At 44.9% G+C, this 19,488-nt stretch overlaps 2 protein-coding genes across 2 annotated transcripts; both read left to right on the top strand.

Annotated features, from left to right (window-relative positions):
* tat (tyrosine aminotransferase) lies at positions 1-7,288 on the top strand. Its single transcript, XM_048972364.1, has 12 exons — positions 1-155; positions 647-889; positions 998-1,102; positions 1,373-1,440; positions 1,703-1,861; positions 2,835-2,973; positions 3,063-3,115; positions 4,391-4,543; positions 4,851-4,979; positions 5,131-5,214; positions 5,355-5,453; positions 5,792-7,288. Exons 2-12 carry the CDS (start codon positions 670-672, stop codon positions 5,930-5,932), a joined length of 1,350 nt encoding a protein of 449 aa, XP_048828321.1. The 5' UTR covers positions 1-155; positions 647-669; the 3' UTR covers positions 5,933-7,288.
* A 2,517-nt stretch (positions 7,289-9,805) lies between these two features.
* On the top strand, positions 9,806-19,487 carry zgc:56622 (uncharacterized protein LOC326033 homolog). The gene is made up of 10 exons (XM_048972365.1): positions 9,806-10,041; positions 11,024-11,194; positions 11,481-11,597; positions 11,688-11,765; positions 13,202-13,318; positions 13,674-13,786; positions 14,748-14,835; positions 17,894-17,977; positions 18,792-18,874; positions 19,281-19,487. The coding sequence occupies exons 1-10, from the start codon at positions 9,958-9,960 to the stop codon at positions 19,312-19,314; spliced, it is 969 nt and encodes a 322-aa protein (XP_048828322.1). The 5' UTR covers positions 9,806-9,957; the 3' UTR covers positions 19,315-19,487.
* The last annotated feature ends 1 nt before the right edge of the window (position 19,488 follows it).

The raw sequence follows: 19,488 nt of genomic DNA, 5'->3' as shown, positions 1-19,488 counted from the left end.
ATCTGTTCATATAAAGCTACTCAGCGAACAAATTCCGGTAAATCTGACTAAATACACGTTATAATAATATTCTTTACGTAGCTATACGGTGGAATTTTGTCGATATTTCGCAGCACCCTATTTTTTTTATTTAATTTTTTTTGCTGTTGTTATAGGTAAGTTAATTGATTGGAATGTAATTAAATGATTATTCTAAAATGCGTATAATGTTATAGTAAGTGGTAGTAAGTTATCGAAAGATTGGTGTTTTAATAAAAAATTCAATGCATTTGTAATGTTTGAAGTTAATTGTAACCATGCAATTTACGCTGCTGATAAAAGTTAAAAAAGTTAGTACTTAGTGCAAAATTAATGGGCGTCAAAATACTTTTTATATTTTAATAAATAACATTGAAATCGAGAACTGATATATGAAAACTTTTGTAAAAGGCGAAAAAGTCTCTATGCATGTTACAAATTAAAACTGCAATTATGCGATGACTGTATTGCCGCAGTTTCTAAAACCGCTTTGTGTCCGGCGGGCTGGTTGCTACGTTTAATTATAGCTCCACCACACACAATAGCAGATAAGTAATAATATAAGCAGAATATTAGAATGCAAGTTTCAGAAGTGAGACAACGAATTTCCTTTTCCATTTTTTTTCAGTTTTCTCTATTTTTAGTTGAAATATGGAGAGCAAATCTTACATGGTCCATATGAACGGGAATGGTGTTCACGCTATTAACATGAATGGCAACGTTCGTTCGGACAAGATGAAGATCCGCAAAAAGAGGTGGAACATTAGAGCTTCAGCGATGTCCAAGAACACACTGAATCCCATCCGCGCCATTGTGGACGGCATGAAGATCACTCCCAATCCTGACAAGCCAATGATTGCCCTCTCCATCGGTGAGTCCTAACGTCAGTCCATTGATCTAATCAGTGTTCCTCCATCCTCAATGTCATAGGTTTTCCAAATGTTCTCTCTGTCTCCTGTGTGTGTGTGTGCTTCTGAAGGAGATCCTACTGTGTTCGGGAATTTGCCTACAGATCACAAGGTTCTTCAGGCCATGAAAGATGCCATTGACTCACACAAGTACAACGGCTATGCTCCCTCTGTAGGTAAGAGTCAAAAGAAATACAATCTCCACATGTTGTGTTGAAGAGATATGAGGGACAGTAACCTAATACCTGGGGAGGTGCCTGGACTGACAAATATGGGATCTGGGAGGCAGATAAGATTAAAGACTGGAGGCAGAAGCTGAATCGGAAGTAGCCGGAACACTGGAGAGTGATACACAGCTTCTGATCTCTTATGTAACTTGAAGACTGTTGCCCAGAATCTGCTTCCGAATGTAGCACTGATAGGCATCTTTCCCCTGTTTTAAACAGGTTATCAGAAAAGCAGGGAAGTGGTAGCAAACTTCTACAGCTGCCCTGAAGCTCCCCTGGAGGCAAAGGTCAGTCGCATCATCTTCCCATTTCCCATCGTGCAACTTTATCAACTTCCACCATCAGCTCCCATTTAGAACATGCTTAACGGTAGCATGTCCAGCATCTCACAGCCTGGTGTTGTGCTTAACCCTGCCTTCCTGGTGGACGTCTTACACACTGAAGTTAATCACCTCCGTATGCGGCATCTGAGGTCATGTGCTTTCCCTTTTTTTTTTCCCTTCGCTGTGTCTGATCCTTACTGTACGTGTCTCTGTGTTTCATCACCAGGATGTCATTCTGACCAGCGGCTGCAGTCAGGCCATTGAGCTGGCTATCAATGTGTTGTGCAACCCCGGGCAGAACATTCTCGTTCCCTGCCCTGGCTTTTCCCTTTACAAAACACTTGCGGTCTCCCTGGACATCGAGGTCAAGCACTACAACCTTCTGGTAAGCTCTGGAATCAAGAGCATAGACATGATTTTAGGTGTTTGTAAACCGACCGATATGTGCTGTAGATAGACTGATGGTAGACGGGCAAGATATGAAAGGATGGGAAACAAGTTTGAAGCTCTAGATGAGGAAATGGAAGGAGAAAGATGGCTAAGTATGGGGATGGACAAGAGTAGCTCTAGGGCGATGGAGAGAGGGGGAGTGGAAAGAGGAGGTTGTGGAGGTGATTGGATGAAAAATCTCCTCCCCACTTCTGCCTGCAGCAATGATGCACATCTGCCATTACTTAACTGTTAGAATAGAGGTTCCTCTGCTCCCCATATTTTGCCTGTTCTCACACCCCCAGCCACAGCCAATCAAAAGCTGAGGCCTCCAGCAAAAATGGGTGGGGGCAAAAGGTAGAGTAGGCTGAATGACACGGTAGGTATATGTGTGCAAGGGAAAATCTAGAAAGATTCATTCTTCTATATTCAGGCTTGACTGTTGTTTCAAAACACTTTTTTTAAGTATTTTAAAATTTTGATGACGTCATCTACTCGTATGCACATGGCATTTTCTGTTATGTTATGTCAGCATTTGTGATCTTAGGTAGTATGTGAGATTGTAGCTTCACTCTCTGTTCCCCTTGCGCACTGGCATCCTTAAATAAATGCCATCTTGTAATGGAGGCACAATTTAATCATAAATTTAACGGTGGTTCTTTACAAAGTATAGTGAGCTTTGTGTCGAAATCATTTTTTAATCTTAATTAAGAGAAAGAAAAAAATGATTTCCTTTGCCTGTCTGCACTATCATTGAACAAATATTACTACAACTCTCACCTTTCAGCACTTTAAATTGTTTAATAGCAGCTTTCAGAGTTGATCACCGAGTAACCACCGACGACAGCAGAATTTAATAATGACTCGTGACATTAACGAGGTCTATTATGTGGTGAGTTATGATGGATGTTACTTGCCTGTGTTTTTAGCCAGAGAAGTCCTGGGAGATCGATTTACAGGACCTGGAGAGGCTGATCGACGAGAAGACCACCTGCATGATCATCAACAACCCCTCAAATCCTTGTGGCTCTGTTTACAGCAAGGAGCACCTGCAGGACATCCTGGCAGGTGATTTGTCTGGGACAGGTAGCCTATGTGTGCAGCCTTTTCGCTTCTTCTGCTTCTGTTCTGATTCACGCTCCTGTCTTCCCTCCCAGTTGCCTCCAGAAACTGCATTCCCATCCTGGCTGATGAAATCTATGGGGACATGGTGAGTTCAGCTTCCCATTCCCATGTGAGGAAACTTCAAGCTCGAGGATGCAGCTCCTTCAGAGATGGGTGTTTGCGGTGAGGGTGGGTGTTGAGTTTTGGGTTTGGAGTACGGATTTGGCTGCTGGGTTAGGATCAGGGAAATTTGTGGAAGGACACTGAGCACTGGGTGAAAGACAGGGTGAGGCCACACAGCACCAATTAAGCACAGTCCTTGTGTCAAAAAAAAAAATCTAAACAATTTTCCCTGACCTACCTCTGTCCAGTATCCAAGTGGAATCTCGCCCAGTTTGGGTGCGGAGGCAGGCGGTGAAGGCAACTGGTTTGGTAAATCCAGGAAGAACACTGTTTTTCTCAGAGCAGGTTCTACCAGAGAACAAAAGGAACCTGAGAATGACTGACTTTGTATTTTATTGTAGGTGTGTGACATTCGGCTACTTTTGTGTTGCGTGTTAGCTGCCTTTTTCTTAGCTTCCGAATCCAACTGGAGGACCTTGAAATTCCCCCCTGTTCATGAGTTTCTTATTAATTATCCCAGCTGGTATCTTGCATTGGGCAGTTACCCCGTCTGTCAGTCATTCTGCTCCAGCCAATCACACTGTCAGGGATGTCCCACCATCCCGCCCCCTGCTCCCCACCCCTCGCCACATGCCTTCAACACTAATAAGAACCAGTTGCCATAGTGACTGTATATTTTTATTGTTACTGTCTCTGCCCCTAAAATTTCTACCTCCTACCCTTTCTTACAATTGTACTATGAAATACAATAGTTTACTATTTTTAGATCATACAATAAAAAAAAATCTATAACAAATCTAAAATTGTCTGTCCCCAGTGTTCCTCTGTCCATAAGGAGATTAGATCTTTGCAGCACGTTCATTCCATGTCTAATGTGGTATCTGATGCAGCACTGTGCTGTGTTGTGTGGTGCACTGCACTGTTTGGTGTATTGCAGTGTTTCCCACTCCAGTGCTTTGGGACCCCCAGACAGTCCATGTTTTTGCTCGCTTGGGAGCTGGGAAGGGAGCAAAAATGTGGACTGTCTGGGGGTCCCAAAGGACCCCGTTGGAAAACACTGGTGTAGCATCCTGAAGAACTAACTTCTCTGTAACAGAGTTTTGTTTCTGCAGCTCTTCATAAACTGGCTTATATTGGGCTTATTCCTTCTTGCTGCTTTTGTAGTGTCGGGTTACCTGTTGCTTGTCTTGTCATCTGGGTGGAATGCCTGTCTGTCTCGGCACTGCTCCCTCTGTAAAATGACGTTGTCCCTCTTCAGGTCTTTCCAGAACACACCTTCTACTCCATGGCCCCTCTAAGCAGGGATGTACCCATTCTGTCCTGTGGCGGCCTGGCCAAGCGCTGGCTGGTGCCTGGCTGGAGGATGGGCTGGATCCTCATACAAGATCGGAACCAGGCTTTCGGGCCAGAGGTAAACCTGGCTGTGTGCAGCCCACCTCTGAAACACACACACACGCACACACACACACACATACACACACACACCCACACACACACACACAGCCTGCTCCTCTCCTTTTGATGCCTCACCAGTTGTCTTTGAAAATTTAGTTTTCTTTCTTTCACCAAAACCCAAAAAATATCACTTACTGGCCATTTTTATCTTCCTTGCCTACAATCACACTCTTTCCCGCTTTCGTCTTTATTTCCTTCGCGATGCTTTTTCATACGCACTTCTCATTTCCTCACAGTCGCGTCGGTCGTTCTCTGGCTTTCAGATCCGGGAAGGCTTGGTGAAGCTGAGCCAGAGGATTCTGGGGGCTTGCACCATCGTCCAGGGGGCACTGGAGAACATACTGAATGACACGCCACAGGAGTTCTATCATGACACCGTCAGCTTCCTGAAGGTGAGATGCGGCGCGGGGATCAGTCACCAGCCCTGATTAAATAGCGTAGAAGCAAAGTGACGACTTCTGAGTGCCAGTGCTAGAAAAAGTGATCTTTTCACTTTCATTACTCCTCCATTTGACTCCTTGCTCCTGTCTTCCGGTCTATCAGTCCAACTCAGAGATCTGCTATTCGGCACTGTCCTCCATTCCTGGACTCACTCCCATCAGACCCTCAGGAGCCATGTATCTCATGGTGAGTCCCATTTACTTTGGGCTTTATTACTGGAAACCAGTCCGGGAAGTGGGAATGTGGGATTGGAGGTGTGCCCAGACCGTTGCTTGTCCCTAGTGTACCGGGATCCTGAAACCTGAACATATCTTCACTTTCTGTAGGTGGGGATCGAGATAGAGAACTTTCCTGAGTTTGAAAACGATGTGGAATTCACGGAGCGTCTAGTGACTGAACAGTCTGTCTTCTGTCTCCCGGCAACGGTAAAGCTACCGTTTCAATCTATTTTTACGAACCACTCGATGTGTCACCTACTGACTCAGCATGTACCATTTAACAGGCTCATGCTGACAAACCCTTGTCAGAATTTGAATCCCGTTTCCTAAATGTTTAGTCAGGTCCGGTCACTTTATTACACATGTAATGGAATTGAGATTCATTCAGAGCATCAGGCAGCGAGGACAAGAACAGCTGAACAATAAGCACTGGCAAATAAATGAGGAGGGGGGAGTAAATGAATATAATTAAAATTATGAATTAAAATAAAAGGAAATGTAAAATGTAATCAGGTCTGCAGTGACCCCGCTGCTTTTCTTCCTAGGCTTTTGAGTACCCCAGTTATTTCCGGATTGTGGTGACGGTACCGGAGGATATGATGATGGAGGCATGCCTTCGCATTCGGGAGTTCTGCCAAGAACACTACAAGCCGCAAAGCCAGGAAGCCAATGGTCTGGATCAGTGAGGGAGGAGGGGGGCACCAAAGAGCAGGGCTGGAAAGGGGGAGAAAAGCAAGCGGCGCCCTTTCTAACAAGAGCAAATCTGCAGACGTGGTCCAGCTGCACACAGTCTATATTCCTTCAAGTTTTCTGAACACCCCCTTCCCCAGTAAGTGGTATAGTCCATGCAAATTACATGCTGTATGGTTCGATCTGAATAATCGGAATCACTTCTGTTTCATAATATAGCTGGTTCTGCGTAATTGAGGACATATAATTATTGGTCCTGATGATAGTTGAACATTTAAAAGTTTGACATCTATTTTAAGTGTTATTCAAATCAAACTGGCTGCTGAAATACAACTTTTCTTTCGGGCATGTCATAAAAGTCTCAGGATACATATTAGATTGTAATTCACCTAATGTTGCTGTCTAACTTCAGTCATAAACTCAGAAACTGTAATTTATTTGTTTTGCAGCTTGGGCATAAAGAGACAGCAACACATGTTATACATATACAGTATTAGGGTAGTTCATGGGCATTTATTACATCAACTAGTCCACCTAGCGGAGAAGATGTATATTTGACTTGTTGGCTTTTCTTCAATAGAGCCACAAACACTCTCCATCATGCTGGCCTTGTGCTGGTTGATTTTGTGAATTGTGAAAGACAAATTAGTGGAACTCCGCTGACTTAATTAATAAAGTAGTTGGCAGCTACAGATGAATGATGGGTAATCTGTTTGCAGCTTGTTGTAAAATATCTTGAGCTTATCTCTAGCTGAAGAAAGACTGCAGTTACTCTTGGAGTACAATGGACCGTCTTCTAACAGCTTATCCTGATCAGGGTTGCGGTGGGGACTGATCCCAGGCAGCATAGGGTAGGAAGGTGGGGGACACCCAGAGCACCATGCTGGTCCATCTCAGGACATATACATGCACATATCACTGGAAACTAAGAGACACCATTGAACCTAACAACATCTTAGGACTGACCGCGGGAAGAAACCCTTGCAATCCTGTGAAGAACACATGAACTACACACACACAGAGGTGGGATTTGAACCCACAACCCAGCCCACTGAGCCACCATGCCACCCAATTCTGATCAGATATATTTATATTTATGTTATATTTTGCAGGGAATGAGATCCTGCCTGTTGCCTTTATGTGTTTTGTACTAGTTTCAAAGTAATCAGATATAAAACAATCAGATATTAATGTATTTAGAAATTCACTAATTGAATCATAAGCTCGATGCAATATATACAATATTTAGACACTAACTATTACTCATGTATATAAATGTTTTGTGTAAAGAGTATTTTATGAAATTTGGATAATGAGTACTTAAAAAAATAAATGGCGGTCTTCATCATTAATTTTGTGTACAGTATATAAATTTTATATACTTGTATTCTTCTGGTTTGTCAGCAGGCTAAAACCAATAATGCTGTAAATATTTCGATGCCGATATTGAAACGATACCGTGGGAAAAAAGTAAAACATCAAGAAAATTAGTGGATAAATACATGACAGAACATGGAACTGATTTTTTAATTAACATATTTTGTCAATATCAATCAAAGTAAAAAATATAGCCTATTTTGACACAAGTGCATGGCAACATGCTTTAATGAAACTAAAATGTTTCAGTTGCAATTGCTATACAGTCATTGAACATTAATACATTTCTAACATTGATAATTGGATCGCTGTGAATAATTAGATCAAGGTCATGGCGTCATTAAAGTTGACATGGACCCAACGTTGTCCCTTTTTACTTTAGTTTATGTGATTTCTTTTACACTTCTTCAAATTTACAAGATATCACTTAATATGTAAGGGCTTGACGGAAATACGCCATCTACTGGTGCAGTATATAGCCTACATGTGAACCGACATGCTGCAGGTGGATTTTAGAGATGCAACATTTTCACGATTTAAAATCATTTCGGTTAAGGTTTGTTGGAGTTTGCACTCGTTAGGTGTCTATGTGATGAGCTCTTAGGTTTGTGTTTTTCACGGACGTGAGTAGCTAAGGTATAATATTAAGAGACATACTTAGACTGTAATTCAATAACAAATAGTTTTTCTCACATGACACACTGATAGTGTTTATCTTACTATTAATCTAAATAGTGAATTTTTTTGACATTTCGGAACACAAGTGTTTCAAGTCTATTTTATGCAAAAAGAAAGGCGGCATTAACAAGCTGCTGGACAAATCAGAACGAATCTCCTCTCTGTGAAAGTTGCGGGTGGGCAGGTTGGCAGGCCTGCTGTGCCTGCGACGTAAAGCAGAACCTTACGGACTCGCTGTTGCACAGTTACCCAAATCACAGGGAAATGCGCAGATCTGGTGCTTGTTTATTAGGGGAAGTACATGCATGGACACCACAATGCTCGTTATGCTGTCATATGCCCCACATGTGTCTGGTACCAGGGACGGATTATGGGTTGTGTGGGGCCCTGGGCAAAACGTTCGCGAGGGCCCCCCCCCACCACCACCAGCACCACCACCACAACCACCACAATTCAAGGGCCCTTGGCAGCCAAACGCCCTCCCTAGAGGGTCAGGGGCCCTTGTAGGCAGAGGATCAAAGAATGTAGGCCCTCTAAAATAGACAAACGAAAATACATTGTTGATAAGTGTTGCAAATTGTGTTGGGCTAGGAGCCCCACAGGCCTCCTGCACCCCAAGGGGCCCTGGGCAGCGGCCCCTCTGGCCCCGGTCCGTAATCCGTCCCTGTCTGGTACGTGTGGATGGAGGGACACTGGGATTTGCAGGACCCCTCCACTAAAATGTCATCTCAGGCTTTGCTCACCCAAACCTTTCCCTGCTCTGCTCCAGGACTCGAAAATTGTGTACTTTACTGACTTAACAGGTCATGTGCTGAACACATATTACTAATGAAATAAATGGTTCAAAGTTTTTGCAAAGCAGAAGCTCCCTCTGGAGAAAAGCACTGGCGATGACGTGAAGGACTGAATTCGAGCAGAAATCGAGCCATAACTCAGCCTTACTGCTACATAACATGACGGCTCCTGTATATCAGCTGAAGTAGTTGCATGCAAATCTTTGGTCATAATTCTATCTATGGTAATATGGTGTACAATTCCCGAAATACTGGGCCACAAATATCCAGCTGTATAAATATGGAAAAACAGTTAAAAGAAGAAGTCCTTAGAAGTCCTTTCAGGTTCATGATCAGTAAAATATATATTTTTCTTAACTTATTTACAGATGCCTATGAACCATTCATTCATATGTCATGCATTGCCATTGACTTGAGTGTTGTTGCAGAAATTGATGATTTAATCACGTTTTCACCTTGAGAATGAAGGACATAGACTTTGCAAAACAAAAGCCATGTATCTTCAGTCTTTCAAAAGCCCCCATATGTGCACATAAACATACATCGTCACTAAAAACAAATGCACTCACTGTTATAATCATAAACGGTGTCCCTGTGACACACACACACACACGCACACACAGGTTTGTAATTATATCTTTGTGCAGACTATCCATTCGTTTCTATGGGGAAAACTCTAATCCCAACATAACCCGACCCAGCCCTGACCATAACCCGACCCAGCCCTGACCATAACCATAAGCAACCGTACAAAATACGAGACTTTTGCCATTTTTTGTTTTTTAATTGCATTCATAGGTCTTTGTGGAGATCTGAAAAATGGTCCCCACAATGTCAAAATAACAGGTTCTAATTACATTGTGAAGGACATTTGGTCCCCACAATGTAATATAAACACAATCCACACACAAACACACCTTTAGCCTCCCTCCGTCTCTGTGTTTAATATACACACAAACACACACGCCCAAACTCACACGCACACTTTAATCTGCGGCTCTTAAAAGCAGCTTCCTGGGTTTAATGATTAACCAGCGAAACAGAGCAAAGTGGCGCTCAGAGCAGTAAAAGGGAGCGAAAGGGCAGGGGAGAGTAAGGAAGGGAGCCAGCGTTAAGGAGAGCAGGAGAGGGATCTTTGTGTATCCTGTCCGTGGTTTACCTGCGAATCCAGCATGGATGACGAGAGCCCCCCCAGACGGACCCTCCAGCTGAACGACGGTGCTCATATGCCTCTGCTGGGCTTAGGAACATGGAAGGTGTGTGTGCTTTCGCTTTTCTCCTTCCTCTTTCTTCTTTTCTCCATCCCTCTTTTTTTTCTGCAGAATTATTATTTTTTTTGTCTTGCGCACCCGAATGCACGCTGAACTTTCTGTGCGTTCAGTGCCTATGTGGCCCTTCTTTGAACCTGTGCAATAATTAAACAATCCAACGAACATAATGAACTTGAAAGATTCACTTCTCACTTTCTTGACTGTAATAGCCCTTAAATTATGGTTAAACTAGAGGGCGAAATGTTCATTCTTTTTCTGCCGCTTGCTGGCTTATGCCCCCTGATTTATACATTATTGGGAAACGTGGCCCGTGGCATATTGCTCCTCAAGCTTCATGACCCCTTAAGCGATCCTGACGGTCAGGTCCTAGAGAAGCTCCCATATCGGTCCTCAGATCAGTTTTCGTTCTGTTGTGATAAAAGGTCGATTTTACACGATCCACCCTAAATCTATCAGGATTACTGAGCTGCGTCATGTGACATCAGCTGTAACGGATGTTGCTTTACGGTTAACATATAATAATAACACCTTGTCCGGAGTTATTCCTTGTTTCCGGGATAGACGCGGGATCCACATGACCCTGGAAAAAATCAATGAATGAATGAATGAATGAATGAAGGTAAGTAGATGTGGCCATGAGAAAAAAGCCCCCCTACCTCCATAAAATGTGTGTTTTCTGTTACAGTTGTTTTTGGCACTAGTAAATCAGGTGTGAGGTATAAATGAGACACCCAGTGAAATCCCCAGCAGGAAACACAACACACTGCCCACTGTGTTTTCAATGTGAAACGCCGGCCGCGTTGCAGGTTGGGTTCCTATGGTCTGATTGATGCACTAGCCCCCTAGTTGTGGTCATTTTTGCCATTGTGCATTTTTCCCACGATACCGTTAGCTGTGAGCTGACGGCCATGCTGGCATGTCGACGTTTCCTCGGTCGCTGATTTTCCCATCTTGTCTCGCCGAGCAGACCTGCAGCTCCGAAATGTTCCAAGCCGCCGTGGAAGCCGCCATCGCCGCTGGTTACCGGCACCTCGACACCGCCTACAGCTACCGGAACGAGGTGGAGGTGGGACGTGCGCTCCGTGCCAAGATGGAGCAAGGCATCATCCGGCGTGAGGACGTCTTCATCGTCAGCAAGGTGAGCATGTGCTCCAGTCATGGTTTAGTTTCACTCTGGTTACTGATCAAGAAGATTCATCACACCAACCTTCTGAAGGAAATTGCTGAATTGTTTAGTATATTGCATCTCTAATGATCTCCCTATGAGATTACTGTTCCAAAAAAGTTCAAAAATACAGTGAGCCACTGCCCTATATACTGTACTTTTGATGTAATTATTAGCAAAACTGCAGGACCAGAACGGCCATGTTGCAGCACGTGGGATCCAAATTCTTCAAGGTAACAGGCTTCTCCTGCCTTCACAGCTGTGGAGCACATATCACGCTCCCAGAGACGTGCCTCTGTGCCTCAGCAAGTCCCTGAGCGACCTACAGCTTGAATACCTGGATCTTTATCTCATACACTTCCCTGTCAGTCTCCAGGTATGACTCATGGCCAAGGCACGGTATTAAAAACAAAATTTCCCTTCCACTAACGCCCTGATACCACCTACTGCCTTCCACCCCCTTCAGAGAATAGATGATGAGCTCTTTCCAGAGAAAGATGGCAAACTTCTCAGCACAGACACTGACTACGTGGATGTCTGGAAGGTAACGACACTTTTACTGTGTTGTCCCAGGTGGCAGTGGAACATTTACATCAGAATGAAAAAGTTAATAAAAAAACGGTACATATGTACATACAGTATATTCTATGATATACACTTAGTGGCTAATTTGCTATGTACACTTGCTTGCTAATACAGACACAAAACCCCTTCAAATGGCATAGTGTAGCTTCACCTAGAGCTGAAGATCTTTGCCCGAACCCGTCAGGCTTAATTTCTATCATTTTACACATTTTCGGGCTGAATTCTGTCGGGCTCGGGCTGAATTCTGTCGGGCTCGGGCTGAATTCTGTCGGGCTCGGGCTGAATTCTGTCGGGCTCGGGCTGAATTCTGTCGGGCTCGGGCCTTCTCGGCCTAGCTTTTAAGGCCCAACTACAACTCTAGCTGCAACTGAATACATGCGGCATGCAGACAGCGTCATATGGTTCATTTCCTGAATGGATGATTATTATGCACCTGATGCATGATCTAACAAATTTTGAATGCGCTGCTGGTGCCAGACATGATGGTTCCAGCATCTCACAAACAGCCTCCTTCCTGGGATTTTCACACAGTATCCAGAGTTTACAGAGAATGACGCAATACACAACAGCCTCCAGCTAGTGACAGTTTTGTGGGTGGATACACCTTGTTCAGGGTAAAAAAAGTTAAGAGGAAGGTCACAAGTACAAAAATAACAGCTCAGTACAACAGTACCGTGCTGAAATGCTTCTCTGGATGTAAAACTCATCTACCCTTGAAGCCTTTCTGCAGGCAACAGTGGGTCCTACCCTGTACTAGGTAGGTGTACCTAATAAAGAGTAATTAAGGGCGTGCACACCTCATAAGGGTAACAGACATTTATCTGACGTTTTCGTCCAAATTGACTTACGGTAGAAGGAAGGGTTACAATTGATGCGAGTGCCCTGGGATTTGAACACTGCCTGTAGAGCTAAAGCCATAAGTAAAAGACTTAAGACTCAGGAGTTCTTTATTGTCAACACATCTATGTACAAGTACACAGTGTTTTACTTGGGCTCCCTGTGATGCCACACAAAAAGACGATAGATAAATGCACAACACGGACAACACAATACGCTGCAATATAATATAAATATACATAAGCATGCATGTAAATAGTGTGCAAAATCGTGGTTGATTGTGTGCGCGTGTGCACTGTAGTGCAATTAAATAATGTGCAAATGTGATAAAAAGGCAAAGAGACCACAACCAGTAGCATCATTGAGGGTAGAGGCAGAATTCGGGGGCTTGACCAGTAGAGGCAGTGTCAGTCCTTCAGTGTATGTGGGGTACTGAGGAGCCTGACAGGGTGTATGGAATGTAGAAGAGTTTAGAGCCCTCTAGGTTTCCTAATGTCGTGAATGTGAAGTGAGCAGACTGGCCGCATCGCAGAGAAAAACAACCATTACATGTTATAGGAGATGGAAGCTCTGCAGGCTTCTGGCAAAGTCAAGAGCATCGGCGTGTCGAACTTCAACATCTCCCAGCTGGAGAGACTGCTGTCTGTGGCCAAGGTGCCCCCTGCCGTTAACCAGGTAGTGCGAGCTCCTTATCTCTCCGTTCCTCCCATTCACACCTTCGTTCTCGTCATACATCCACTCCTGCTGCTGTACCGATCGCTCTCCATGCGTCACAATCATGCTCAGTTGCCGAGGGCCAATATTTACTGCGCTGTTGCTCAAGGTCGTCTGACAGCGAATGGTGTTTACCATTCTGCATGCCTGCTCTGAGCTTGATAACTGATTTGAGCTCTTATTTTTTAGTGCTAGTCTTACTTGTGCGGCTATCATACAGAGAGTAACACATTTTACCTTAAAGAAACTGTACACAGCATCTACGAGTGTGACTCTTCCTTTCCGGTCTGCTCATGCCATCCTCAATTTCTCATAGGTGGAACTGCACCCCTACTTGGTCCAGTCGGAGCTGATCCAGTTTTGCAAATCCCGGAACATCGCCCTCACAGCTTACAGTCCATTTGGTTCCCCAGGAAGGCCCAAGGAACTGTGGGTCAAAATAAAGCTGGCATCTCTGCTTTCAGTATCTAGTCCGTTTAGCACCATGGACCCCAGTTCCATATTTTAATATAAACAGGAGTTGCACATGGCTGCTATTAATCTCCTGTTGACACAGACATTGATACCTTAACAGATGGAAGTGATTAGCGAGATAAAAAGTCCAGCAAGAATTTTGCATCAAATCACCCAAGTTGCACTATTGCTGAATGCGTAACACAACATTTCGTGGTAAAAAGGCACAAAATGAGAACATTCTAGACTAAAGGTGACGCACCATGTCTTCCTAGACCGGGAACCTGGCCATTACTGAGACAGCACACAGAGCAAAGTGCAGGCAAACTGTACAGGTGGTCCTGCTTCTGTCAGCTTAGAACTTAAATCACCTTTCAGCAGGACAACGGCCCCAAGTTCAGGCCATCGCAACGCCGTAGAACGGAGAATGTGCTAGAAAGGCCGATTGTCTCACTCTGAATTGATTAGACAGGCTTAAACCATGCCAAAAAAACAGGAAATTCTAAGGAGAAGAGGTCAAAAATATGCAATAGAGGTGTGTCAAAATATCTCCTTCCACCCGTCTTTTAGAACCCCCCTTACATCCAGGATGGTGGTATGCTCCACCAAGATCTCCAAATGAAAATTCCTAAGGTGTAGCGTTGACTTGGAATATGGGGTAGACAGTTGATATCAGAAATATGTGCATTTTCAGATCAAGATTTCTGTATTGACAGTCAGATTTTATTTGATATATCTGATGAAAAATGTAGCTGCACAAATCTTAATTCAAACAGAGCTAAAATGCCTTGGCATCCTCTCCAGTGAGCTCAAACTCTGTCGGGGATGGATTCTAGACTTGCTGTAATCTATACTGTATGTTCTTATGGGCGAAGGAAGGATGGATTCAAAATGTATTTTTACACTAGATTTCTCATTCACCTGATGTACTCTGCAGTCACCGTGGAGACAGTGACCCTGAGAAGCTGCTGGAGGACCCTGTGGTGAGAGGTGTCGCCGTGAAGCACAGGAGGACACCAGCGCAGGTGATGGGCGCCGTCTGCTTCATTCCCCACCCTCACACCTTTCTCTTTCAGTTCTCCTTCTGCTCTCTATCTCGCTAACCGCTCTGCACTAGCATTCCCTAACGGCCACTAGAATTGGATGGTCCTTAAAGACCTTTCATAAGACTTGGGGGCCCTGTCCTGAGGTTTATCAAAGACCAGGTTCTTACACTAGAGGAGACCGATGCTGTTTAAGTACTAGATGGGTTCACCCCTGCAATGAAATACGTAGCATTGGAAGATGTATAGATCATAAAACTTCTTGTACAGTATACGCCTATCATGTGTTGGAGGGGCTGGCGTGTATCCATTTTAAAGGATGAGGTGTCTATCCAGTAAGGGGGGGGGCATGGTATCGGATGGTGGAATGTCGAACAGGAGCTCAGTGAATTCAAGCGTAGTACCGTGATACTGCAGACCAGTGCAATAAGTCCATTTGTGAAATTTTGCTACTAAATATTTCATGGTGAACTGTTAGTGGCATTATTAGTGGAAGAATGACAGCAACTCAGTCACAAAGTGGTAGGATGTGTAACCAAGTGCAATGTAAAGCGTCGGATGCAGTGATGGAAAACACGCTGCTACGTGGTTGTTTCTCAGAGGTTGGGCTTAGCCCCTTAGCTCCAGTGATAGGAACTCTTTATGCTGCAGCACTCAAAGCCATTCTGGACAATGTCATGCTCCCAACATTGTGAGAACAGTTTGGGGATGGCCCCTTCCTAATCCAACATTGACTGCGCACCAGTGCACAAAGCAAGGTCCATAAGGACATGGATGAGCGAGTCTGGTGTGGAGGAACTTGACTGGCCTGCAAAGAGCCCTGACCTCAATCCGACAGAACACCTTTGGGATGAATCAGTGCGGAGACCCCGAGCCAGGCCTTCTCGTCCAACATCAGTGCCTGACCTCACAAATGCTCTCCTGGTAGAATGGTCAAAAATACCCAAACACACCTTATGAACAGCCTTCCCAGAAGAGTTGAAGCTGTTATATCTGCAAAGGGAGGCCAACTCCATATTAAAGCCTATGTATTAAGAATGGGATGTCATTAAAGTTCATGTGTGTGTAAAGGCAGGTGTCCCAATTCTGAGGGGCCACATAGCAAGCTGAGTCTAAACCGGATCCGGGTAAAAAGTTGTTCAGAAATCGCCACAGATCCGTAAACTAGATCTGCTCTGATCCGTATGTTTCGAGAGTCAAAATTACGAAAAGACGAGCTCTGAATGGGACTGGTGAGTGGCTCAGTGGGCTAAGTCGCTGCGCTTGTGATCGGAAAGTTGAGGTTGGCGGTTCAAGTCCGCCCTCAGCAGGATGGTTACAGGATGGGTCCTTGGATGCGCTGGCTGACCCTGCAGTGTGGAGGAGTGTGGTGTGCGGAGTGTGTGGTGGGAGAGTGTGTGTGTGTGAGAGAGAGAGAGAGAGAGAGAGAGGAGTGAGAAAAGAGAGAGAGAGCAGGATCAGTCAGTGTACTCAAGGGCCTGCCCTGTGACTATTCCGCTGAGGGCAGGCTTGAGCATACTGACCTGATCACAAGCACAGAGATCAGCCACTCACCACCCTTTTTTGGAAAAAAAAAAAAAATTTTTTTTTTTTTTTGGTGATTCACACTCACGTCTCACCTGCTTCTCTGTGGCTCCTCCTCCATCTCTTTGGCCCCTCCTCCATCTCTGCAGCCCCTCCTCCATCTCTGCAGCCCCTCCTCTCTGGCTACTCTGCCAAGGCTGGATTTGAACCAGCAACCATCTGATCACAGATACAGAGGCTTAGCCTGCAGCGCCACTCACCATTCCTACTTGTACACAGTTTTTCGTATATATGTCTTTTTTTCCCTAACTTGCCAAATAAAGGATTCACACACATGTGCCACCTATTGCTTCCGCCAAGGCTGGGTTTGAACCCACAACCTTCTGATCACCGATACAGAGCATTAGCCTGCAGCGCCACTCACCACTCCTGCGTCAATGCTCTATTTTTCGTATATATGTTTTTTTTTTTCCCCTAACTTGTCAAATAAAGGATTCACGCACATATACTACCTATCTCTTCTGCCAAGGCTGGGCTCGAACCAGCAACCTTCTGATCACAGATGCAGAGGCTTAGCCTGCAGCGCCACTCACCATTCCTACTTATATACAGTTTTTCGTATATATGTCTTTTTTTCCCTAACTTGCCAAATAAAGGATTCGCACACATTTGCCACCTATTGCTTCCGCCAAGGCTGGGCTTGAACCCACAACCTTCTGATCACCGATACAGAGCATTAGCCTGCTGCGCCACTCGCCACTCCTGCGTCAATGCTCTATTTTTCGTATATATGTTTTTTTTTCCCCTAACTTGTCAAATAAAGGATTCACGCACATATACTATATATCTCTTCTGCCAAGGCTGGGCTCGAACCAGCAACCTTCTGATCACAGATGCAGAGGCTTAGCCTGCAGCGCCACTCACCACTCCTGCTCTGATGCTCTGTTTTTCGTATATATGTTTTTTTCTCTATCTTGCCAAAAAGATTCACACACACACACACACACACACACACACACACACACACACATATATATATATATATATATACCACCTATCTCTATATGTTAGAGTTAAGGCTGTTGCTCTAGGGTCTGCGCTGTGACTATTCTGCTAAGGTGGAATAACAGATACTACTCTGCTGAGGTTTGAACCAGGGACCTCCTCGATCGCAGGCACGGTTACTCAATGCGTTGCACCACTATCTACCCTCTGACCCGACACCCTTAAGGGTTCATGATGATGATCTGCTGGGTGACATGATGCAAAAATGAACACTAGTCTGCTGAGGCTTGAACTTTATCCAAAGTGATGTATGTTTATGAAGGCAGGGTCAGGCAGTCCCTGGAGGAATTGGGAGTTAAGGGCCTTGCTAAGTGGTATAATGTTAAAATTGCTCTGCTGAGCTTCAGATTTGAACCAGCAACCCTGCAGTCACAGAGGCAGCAGCTTAAGCCACTGAGTCTGAGGCTGCCTTACTGATTCAATTATGAATTATGCCCCTTCCACCCAAAAGGTGCTCCTGAGGTACCACGTGCAGCAGGACATTGCCGTGATCCCGAAGAGCGTCAAGCCCAATCACATCCTGGAGAATACCAAGGTAACCACTCCCCCCAACTCCAGCCTCACCCTGTCCAGTAAAGGTTACTCCTGTTTGGGAAACCAGTCTGCAATTATAAGGCCCTTTCGCAAGCGTCACCACAGGCTTGGTGCACGTTCAGAAATACGCGTGTTGACACGATTAAGAGGGTGGATGGTAACACAGATGGAGCCGATCCTAGCGAGAATTCCGTGGTGACGTCCATCAGCCTATCCCAAACTGCTCTGATAAAACATCTAGCTTATATATGGCTACATTCACATTCCTCTGCCAACCACAAAAAAAAAACCCCAATAAAAAACGACCAACGGAAAGCCATTAAAGCAGATTCTCTGTAACTCTTTCCTGGAATGTATTTTTTTTATATGTATTTCCGAGGGCGGCATGGTGGTGCAGTGGTTAGCACTGTTGCCTCACACCTCTGGGACCCGGGTTTGAATCTCCTCCTGGGTCACATGTGTGTGGAGTTTGCATGTTCTCCCCGTGTCATAGTGGGGTTTCCTCCGGGTACTCCAGTTTCCCCCCACAGTCCAAAAACATGCTGAGGCTAATTGGAGTTACTAAATTGCCCGTAGGAATGCATGTGAGAGTGCATGGTGTGTGAGTGTGCCCTGCGATGGGCTGGTCCCCCATCCTGGGTTGTTCCCAGCCTCGTGCCCATTGCTTCCGGGATAGGCTCCGGACCCTGCGACCCAGTAGGATAAGTGGTTTGGAAAATGGATGGATGTATTTCCGAAGCATGGTGTCCAGCTGTGTGTGACAGTGTGACACTTTTCCCGTGAGAATACACTCCACCAATTTGTGTGGCTTACAGATCTTTGATTTCTCCCTGGCCGAAGAAGAGATGATGGCATTAAGATCCCTCAACAGAGGCTGGAAGGCCTGTGACATCAGCGCGTAAGGAACACGCCGTCTGTCACCATGCTTTGCAGACGCACACACCGTTGATTACTATCAAAGACACGCACACACACTCCTTAAATGTTCGCAAAGCAGTAACGGTCGTGTTACGGTCGTGTGACGGCAATAATATCAGCTACCAACTGATTCTGCCTTTTTCTATGAATGTTGACGTGACCGCTCAGTGTTGCCCTTTCTGGTGATTGAATAGGTGTCTTTTCAGGTTCTAGCTTTGTTAGACGTTGTTGTGTATCTCCAATCCTGCTTACACTTGTACCTGGCCATGCACTGGAAGCTCAGCCATGCTGCACTCGCGCCTGACTGACTCCTTGACAGGCGTCTGTTTGTAATGCGCTGTTTGCTTCACTCTTACCTCCCTCTGAAAAAAATGTTTTTGCTCCAGGTTGAGGTCCCATCCATTTTACCCTTTCAAATGAGGCATCCGCTGCTACCCATTGAAGAGCACCTCAGGGGCATTAGTGGGCTGGAGAATACCCTTGGCAGATTGGAGTGATAGTCCCAGGAGACCATTTTCAACAATCAAAAGCTGATGCCATTCACTGTACATGGTGGGTAGTGATGAACCAGGAATAAAAGATGCTGACTCAAAG

This window comes from Brienomyrus brachyistius, chromosome 13, assembly GCF_023856365.1.
Source record: "Brienomyrus brachyistius isolate T26 chromosome 13, BBRACH_0.4, whole genome shotgun sequence".
Lineage (NCBI taxonomy): Eukaryota > Metazoa > Chordata > Actinopteri > Osteoglossiformes > Mormyridae > Brienomyrus > Brienomyrus brachyistius.
Note: the sequence above shows the minus strand (reverse complement) of the source record. Positions and strands in the feature narration are given on the sequence as shown.